The 9,299-nt window shown below is 35.6% G+C and overlaps 2 protein-coding genes across 4 annotated transcripts in view; one reads left to right on the forward strand and one right to left on the reverse strand.

Moving 5' to 3' along the window:
- Positions 1-3,072, forward strand: part of LOC144194011 (excitatory amino acid transporter 2-like) — a 21,754-nt gene extending 18,682 nt beyond the window's left edge. For all 3 annotated transcript variants that reach the window (XM_077712746.1, XM_077712745.1, XM_077712747.1), the window contains one exon: positions 835-3,072. In XM_077712746.1, the coding sequence (XP_077568872.1) occupies positions 835-906 (72 nt within the window). In that variant the 3' untranslated portion in view covers positions 907-3,072. The remainder of the gene's footprint in view (positions 1-834) is intronic.
- Positions 2,764-9,172, reverse strand: LOC144194014 (uncharacterized). Its single transcript, XM_077712749.1, has 6 exons — positions 8,688-9,172; positions 5,592-5,810; positions 4,183-4,764; positions 4,060-4,116; positions 3,892-3,970; positions 2,764-3,798 (listed from the first exon to the last, which is right to left on the reverse strand). Exons 2-6 carry the CDS (start codon positions 5,659-5,661, stop codon positions 3,627-3,629), a joined length of 960 nt encoding a protein of 319 aa, XP_077568875.1. The 5' UTR covers positions 5,662-5,810; positions 8,688-9,172; the 3' UTR covers positions 2,764-3,626.
- Positions 9,173-9,299: the final 127 nt, after the last annotated feature.

Consider the following 9,299-nt stretch of genomic DNA (forward strand, 5'->3'; position numbering starts at 1 on the left):
AGGATCCCTACTCTCTGTTTGTTTTGTCTTTGTGATGTCCTTCAGCTGTGTATGTGAACAGTAAATGTCATTTTCTGAGAAGAAAATGTGACTGAGACTAAGCAATTATTTAATCATGAGGAAAAAGCAGTTTTTGTGGTACCAGATCCAAACGAACAAGATTGTATTTTGTGAAACGACATCCTATTTTTTACCTTTAACATCATGAAATACTTTGTGTATTTGATAGAGAAAAATAGACATGCATTCCTTTTACACAATATTGAACTCTAGTAATATTTGTTTGTGGTTGTCTGTTATCACTCAGAATGAAAAGTTATGATCTTTCTCCATGAATTGGACATGTATTTATGCATTCAAGGCAGCCCCAACCAAATTTGGCATTAAATTGTTGTTGGACCTTTGCCTATTGTATGACATAAAGACTGCTCTTTCACTATGATTAATGTAAAATTGTGAATCCCTTTTACTACCAGCATCAAAATAATTTCTGTAACTTTACCTCAGGCTAGTGGTAAAGGATTGTATAGGATGCTGACATTGCATTCCAATTATTGGACACAGTCATTTGGTTGGGCAGAGAATCCAATGAATACATGGGCAACTCTCAAAATGCGTTGACTGTGTTTTAATGTGAACATGAAACACCTACTATCTCATGACACGATTGTTCAAAGACATGTCTATGTTGGGAAATTCGATATGAATATCTATCTACCTTGAAGACAATGGCCTGCATGTCAAGAACTTTTGGTTTCTCTGCTCTAACCACCAATGGTATGTTATTATGGTGCCTTGGGCCCTTAGTTAGAAACTGTTGATAATTGCTTTCAGGTCACCATGGGCAAAAATGGCAACACCGCAGGGTTTTCTTTTGTTGAAGAGGAACCGTGGAAATCCGAGTAAATCAGACCCACAAGCTGCTGCGCCTTACCCGTGTAATGTCTGCCGACAAAACTTTAGAACTGACCCTCAAACAACCGTTAGCACATATAAGTTGTATATTTGCAACACAAATTCCAACAAATGGTTGAAAACACTCTGGGCCTTACTTGGTGCTTCTGCAAACTTCATGTTTGGTCAATTAGAATTTAGAATTCTTCAACCTTTTGGAACACCTTGTTTTGCATTTAGCAACTTACTGTTAAAAAGGGGAGCTGTGAGTACCAGCCAAGAAGATCAATGAGTTGATGCATATATTGAGGTGAATGCTTTAGAAATTTAGTTTAGTACATTTTATTTGTAGAACTAATGATGGCTTCCATCAAAGAGTTAGAATTAATGACTGTTGCTTTAAACATTACCCAGTCAATGAAGACAGAAGGTAAGCAGAAGTGACTAATATGATTTTACAATAGAAAGACAGGCTTGATGCATTACCTTTTACATTTCAACTAATGGGATTACACCTTCATATCATTCACACTTTCAAACCTAAACTGATATTTTACATCTTAGGCCATTAAAAGGAAATGGTGTGGCCTCTAATTGAGGCAGTTAGCAATGCACCAAGGTGTTGTTAAACAAGTATATGAGGCTGCCCTCTAATTTATTTTGTTCATTTTTTTTTTGTAAATTTTTTTGTAACTTTTGAATCATTGATTTTTATCTAGAAGTAGTTACAGATTATCCCTAAAAGGATCTACTAATTTTTAAAAGCAGAAAGCAATAATAAACACAGCCGGCAAGCGTTGTGTTAGATGATAAATGTAGAATGGTCCTTATCCTATTCTTACCAGTGCATTGTTTTGTGATTACTTTTTGGCCTCCACATTTTTTTGCTATACATTTGCCTTGAAGAATTCAACTTCATAGTGCAATAAGGTAGTCGTTGAAATTTCAGGTTAATATGGGTCTCCCATTAATTCCAAAAAATCATTTGTAGCCAACCTAATATCTTAATGAGGATGGCTGGGCCCTCTTCATTTGCAAGACTGTAAAGTACTAGGCTCATTTTTTCTCAGTTTGTAACACCATATCTTAATTAGTTCGGTCAGGTTTGGCAATTAAATGCACAATTGATTTGGCCTCCAACATTTGATTTATCATCCCTCCAATTACAGTCATTTATTATGGATTAAGGAAAGCAACAGCTAATGTAAAATCTTTCTTGCTTAAAGTGCCTCTTTGCACTTTGTGTATATGTACTCATTTTAGTTTAAAATGTGTAAGGAATATCTAGAGCTTGTTTTCATTGTTCTGAATTGTTTTTACAATGCTTTCTATAATTAGTCACCAACATTAAAAGTAAGTGTATCATATGTCACTCTGGGCCTGTAGTTTTGTAACAGATTGTGAATTTTTATCATTAGTAGGATTATTTTACTTCATATTCTTACACAGTAACTACTGCACTCCAAATGGTCAAGGGGAAAAAACAACTAATGAATGAAAGTATGTGATAGTATATTTAATTGTCTAAAGGTCAGGAGCAAGGTGAAAACCTTTGTAAGTCGGAAAAAGTTGGCGGCAGCTATGTATAAGAATGCAATGTGTGAGACATGAGTGAGATTTTCAATTTAAGGGATTTACTTTCAAGTAATACAGTTCATTTCAGTTTAATTTTGCACTCTACTCACATATAAAATGTTTGTTTCCATTTGTATGTAGATATTTCACTGCATATCTAAACAAATCATTGCTCAGTTTAAACACTGGCCAAATAAAAAAATAACACCTCTGATATATTTACCAGAACTATATTTCTTCAGGAACTATGTTTTTTTAGCACCTTTGATATACTAATGAATGGAATGCTCCACTTTGATATTTCCTTCATGGTCAATTAAACTAGGGTAAATATTTCTTTCTTCTTCTTTTTTTTTAAATGAAAATGTGAACTCTTTAGAGAATTCAACATATATTTTCTATTTCTTCTCCTCCATTCTTTTTTTCTGTCTAATATTTATTGACATGTATCTTGACTGACCTAGATTGATCAAATCTATAAGCTTAAACAACTGCAGGGCAGAAGTGGGTGTCAGTCAAAAATAACACCAAAAATGTATGTAAATGTTTTATTATCAGTGTGTAAATATCTGTAAACGATGCAAATAAATTATTTGTGTGGTGTACTAGAGGTTTTTTTTTTTTTGTCCCCTCAAAGTTAATTTTACATGGTATAGAACAGCAACATACAAAAAGTGGCATACATGCTGTAGTTTTGTTTGTGAAGTGAATAGAAAACCTTAAATATGTTACATTTACACAGTTGGACTAGTATAAAAATGTAAAAAAAATGTATTTAAAAAGTCTCTTAATAATTTACACATTTTGAGTTAATCGTATAGTGCCCCTTTCCACCTAGCCTGGGGCTAAAAAAAAAATGCTGGATAACTCTCCGTTGTATTTGAATAAACATGTGCATTGAGGGAATGGGGTAAAAAAAAATCATTCATATTCCATGCCACTTATCCTCACGAGAGTTATCAGCTTAATCTTACAGGTTTTAACTGTAAACGAGAGTTAGTCATGTTAACTAAATGGAAATGATTATTACTATATTAACAAATTATTTACAGGTAAACATGTCCTCAGGAAAACAAACCTTTTTCAGAGTTTCCATTTTTTTTCTCTGGACTATCTGCAGTGTCACAACTCCACATTCTTAAATTAAAATATTTATGTCAGTGTGCATATTTCTCTGGAAGCTCATCCAGTGGAATAATTGTATATTCTGACATATTTCCATTTTCAATAGGTTTATCTTTTTCCAGGAACACCTCATTCTCTGTCTTCTGTTCCTGTGTGTACTCAACTTTGGCTTGTAAACTTACTGCTTGCCGTGGCCCATTCCACCTAAAAATTTTTAAAAAAGAATTGTTTGTATTACAATAGCTATAAGATGAATATTTATAGAACTATTCTAAACTATGTAAAAACAAGTTTTACTTGTCTCTGGTTGCAATAGCAGCGCAAAGCATCACCAATGCTGCAACTCCAACAACAAAACCTAAGATGATTATCCATTCTAATGATAGGGAAGAGGTGGATTTAATTAAATAATGTATTTAAAACAATTCCAGGACATGAACAAATGGGAATTTATTTGACAAGTACCAGGTGTTACGTGTCCTTTGTGTTGCTCTGCTGTTGGAGAACTGTCTGTCCCTGGTACTGGAGAAAGAAAAAAGAAAAAGAATGTTAATATCATGATATTATGGATCTTCAAAGGATGTTTACCTTGAACTGATGGGAATTCAAATATCCCGGCTCTTCCTTTATTCTTTAGCATTTTAAACCCTGATCTTTCAGCTTCATCTTCTCCCTCCTGTCTTGTGTTAATGAAAGGTGTCGTTACAACATCACCTTCAGAAAAGTTCATACTTGGCGGTATTGTAAAATATTGGTCTAGGATGTCACCGTTTCCAGACCCGGAATAAAAACCTTCGGAATCATCAGTTTGAGAGAGCACAGTCCATTCAGTGGTGTTACTTGACTGGGTTACATTTGTCTCTGACAAAGATGTAGTCGTTGAGTCGGAACTTGACAAATCCTTTTTACTCGTGGTTGAATACCCATTATCCCACGGCTGAAAGGGCCAGTCACCTGATGCGCTGCCCTCGTCGGTCTCGTTCAGCAGACTTTGATTATGACTATCTTCTACAATGCCAAAGGATGTTTGGTTGGACTGTTGAGTGGTTGTGTTTTCTTGAAGTGATTCAGATATGACTGACGAAGGGAAATAATCTTCAACAAGAAACCCATCTGTTTTAGCCTCTCGTAAAACATCCTCCTCAAATTTAATGGGAATTCCGGGCAGAGCTGTGGGGGGAAAGATATGGAAAAAAACAAGGATTACCACAAATATTTACCTAGACATGACGTGGAAAGTTTTTTTCTCTGAGCAGTAATACACGACCTCAAAGGAGGTTACTCTCGGATTGAAGTATTCCATCATAGTCTACTTTGTTAAGGTGTGACAATAATTATTAACCTGGGTGATTACTCATATGTGAGGAAGTTCCATTGGAAGTTGAGTCAATCTCACTCTTGGCTCACATTATAAACATGACTCAAAAGTTGAAGTAAATGCAACATCGCAAACTGGGAATAATGAATTCATTATTAATTTGTCACTTCATAATGAAGCGTACATGAATTTTATGGTCAACTCGTTTAAATATTATGGTTCATTCTCACGTTTAACCCGATGAGTGTATGTTTCCTTATTCAAAATAGGGTTCAAATTACCTCATCTTATTCAATGCTGTCATTTACTATGCAATTACGAGAGCACAAAAGTGAGTATTCCCTCTTTTGCTCAGTTTCATAGTCCCAAATCAAGAACAAGTGTGACACGCAGGGGTACTAATGAAGTCTGCACTCCAACAGTAAAACATTAGACCCTTTAAAAAGTAGGGTGAACAATTAAGAGCCCTTCAGGTGGTAGCAACGGAAGCACTAAATCATTGTTGACAAAAAAGATGCCACTGGAATAGCAAAGCTGAATCAACTCTAAACAAAAATGACATTTAAAAATAGGTGATTGGATAAAATTGATAGTTTGCTAAAGCTCCATCAAAATATGCCACTTTTTAAAAGAATATATTGGTGGAGAGAAGGCAAGGACAGAAAAAAATGCCACTTACAATTAACCAGGGTGGAAATTTCCAATGTCCAAAGTCCAAGAAAAAGCCACAAAAGAAGAGAAGTTTTCATCCTTTTTCCCAACTTTGCCAATTTTCTGTACGGCTGAAATGTTGGGCTCACAGTGTAGCGTCTGTTTCAGTCTGATGAATCACACCTTGGCCTTTTATAAGCATTGCATGAGTACAACAATGACTGGCCAGAGACAAGGGCTTGAACACCTGTGAACACACCCTTTTTTTCAAACGTACTTCCCCTTGAAGATTTCCTTGTATTGCAGAACACGAGGAAACATTGTTCTCATTTATGGCGATATAAAACTGGCCATCATAAAAATGGGGATTAAAAATTCAATTTCATTTTCAGGGACACAATTATCGTTAGGAAGGTAGGCTTATAAGCAGTTGTGGATTTTAAATCTGAATTTTACACAACGGTGTAATTATCGAAATTGTGTAATATCTCTGACGCAAAAGGTGAAACTGTTCAAGCTGGCTCAACCTTACAGTTGGGCACGTCATCTTTGAATTGATTGCAAACTTTTTTTGGTCATTATACAAGTACAAAGATATTAAATTAAATTTAATAGCACAATATGCAGGGTTCAACAGGCGGGAAGGCGTATTATAAACAACTTGGAAAGAACACACCCTGTATGAATACTTTAAGTTTAAAACAACCACCGGATTATTCTTACCTAATTGGAACACAGCCAACTTTAGTGGGTTCGCGTTAGACCACAAGTATTACCTATATGTATATAGTATACACATATTACCTCTTGACAATATTATATATATATATATATATATATATATATATATATATATATATATATATATATATATATATATATATATATATATATATATATATATATATATATATATATATATATATATATATATATATATATATATATATATATATATATATATATATATATATATATATATATATATATATATATATATATATATATATATATATATATTTATTGTCACGAGGTAATATTTGGTGGTGAAATTGAAGAAAAGGTGTTAACAGTATGAGTGGATTGTATTCTTTTCAATCTTCCCAGAACTCTACAAGGAACAGCAGTCTATTATATTTCATTGTTATGCATCAATATTATTGGTTTCTGAAATGTTGAAAATCTCAGGTCACAAGGGGATAGACAACCATTCACACTCACATTCATACCCTAGGACAAATATTAGAGTGTTCAACCAGCCTATTGTGCATGTTTTCAGGATGTGGGATGAAACTGGCGGCGTATATGGAAAAAACCCACGAAACCTTGGGCAGAACATGCAAACCGCGTACCCACAGGTATTAAACCCTCGATCTCACACATGTTAACCACTCTTTCACCCCCATACAAATCCATAGTTTTTAAAATACTGTAGCAATTTTATTTAAATGTGTGATGTTTATTGATTGGAATGATTAATTCAATTTTGGCTCTATGCAGTACCTTATTTAAATTTAATTACCTGAAAAGCAGCAAAGGCAGCAAATTATAACGGACAACAAATTATAGTATTCCGTTTCAGACGGTTGCATGTTTGTTTATCTGAATGCAATGCTAAGCCTTCGCTAGCAGGATATTCAACTGTAACTCATTCCTGCTATTTGTTCTCTCTCATATAAAGCACTATCACCATTGTCCTCTGGCTCACTCTCACTCTGTTGTGCACTCAACTTGCTTTGCTCTTGAGCTTTCGCAACACTATTACATGGCTCTGCCTCAATGTCTGTCCTATTGTTTGTTATGGTGAATAAGATGCAAAGTCCTATTTTCTCTTCTTTTCTTTTTATCCTAAACTTTCAACAAAAAACAATGAATTGGCATAATTTTGCTTACTCCGTTTGTCACGGCTTTGTTTTACATTTTGATAAGGTTGATCCACATTAGCTGATAAATGGATTGAACAGATTATTTGCCAAAACAGTTGGGCATGACCATAATCTGCCGCATTACAAAATAACACAATTTATTTGTCAATTTTAAATTTGTATTGTGTTATTATTATGATCCTGAATGTAAAAACTTAACAGTAACAATGCAAACCAATGTGACCAAATGGTTAAATGCAGTTAGTGTATCTGTTGTTCTAATAAACAACACACCTTATAAAATAAACATCATTTCCTCTCTGCGGCATTATTTCAGGGGACATTTTACCAGTGAGGAACTTTACCACATTGTTTTAAAAACTGAAATGATTTTTGCTCCAGAGGCAATGTGTATAAAGGTGGCTTAGGCGCATCATAAGTGTGCAGCCTTGGGCTATTAGGGATAATAAAGTACTAGGGTAAGTTTATTTGAATGGCTCAACATGTGTGGGTGAGTGCTTGTCTCATCTTGCAATTCTAGCAACAATGTTTTTCCATGTAAAATTGAAAAATGGAATGTAATGGATCAAGAAACCATCATGATAGCATTAAATTAATACATATTATATGAAAAATGATAGTGTAAGATACTGAATGAAATCACATACAGAAATATATTGAATTCATTAACTGTCTAATGATATATTCCTTGTGGAAACAATCCAAATGATATCCTGAACGTAAGACACTTTCAAGGATTGTTATAGGTGCCCTTAACTTTATGATTTTGACATTATTTTTCATAATCTCTGATGCCATTTTACCAGGTTAGCACAACATTTTGCTCCGAATGTGCCCAGACTGTCATTTTATGAGCCATTTTAGTTACTCCTTTTATTAGCCCCTCTGGAAAATCCCATTTCTCATTAAAATGCAGCTGACTGGAGCTAATGTGCACTTTCTTTGCTCTGATTGGCCACTGGTGGACCGGGCGTGTCAGTGGGAAGCTTATGGGCATTTGTAGTGAGGGTTGTGTCTGACACATAGATAGAGCCATGGACTACTAAGAAGAAAAAATACATCAAACTCTGCTGTTTCACAATTATACCCAAAAAATAAAATATTATTTAATCTGCAACTCAGGGTGTACCCTGCCTAGTACCGGTAGTCAGCCAGGATAAACTCCAGCACGTCTGCAACGACCCCCGTGAGGATAAGCGGCATGGAAAATGAAAGAATGGATGAAAATCTTTACTGACCTTACATTCTGAGGTTCAACAGGGCATTCAATTATTTTCTGAACTGCTTATCCTCACAAGAGGGGGGAGTTGTGGAGCCTATCCCAGCCAACTATGGGCAAAGTTAATCCCACACTTAGACCTAGGGGCAACTTAGAGTGTTCAACTAGCCTTCGGCGCATGTTTTGGGGATGTGGGAGGAAAGCAGAGTACCTTTGCGAAAACCCACGCAAGCAACGGAGAGAACACCCACACTCCACTCTCTGACGACCACCTGGGATTGACCCCTTGACCCTAGAACTGTGAGGCTGACTCACCGCCGAGTTTCTGGTTACTCTTTTCTGCAGACAGGATTCATTTAATATTGACACATTCTTGGGCTTGGTTCAAATCCAGGTCGTTCCACCTGTGTAGAGTTTGCATTTTCTACCCAGCCCTGTGTGGGTTTTCTCCGGGTAATCTGGTTTCCTCCCACATTCCAATCCAAAGACATGCATGGCAGGGTGATTGGACACTCTAAATTGCCCCTAAGTATGAGTGTGAATGGTTGTTCGTGTCCTTGTGCCCTGCAATTGGCTGGCCACCAATTCAGGGTGTCACCTGCCTCTGGCCCTAAATCAGCTAGGATAAGCT

Source organism: Stigmatopora nigra, chromosome 3 (assembly GCF_051989575.1).
Source record: "Stigmatopora nigra isolate UIUO_SnigA chromosome 3, RoL_Snig_1.1, whole genome shotgun sequence".
Lineage (NCBI taxonomy): Eukaryota > Metazoa > Chordata > Actinopteri > Syngnathiformes > Syngnathidae > Stigmatopora > Stigmatopora nigra.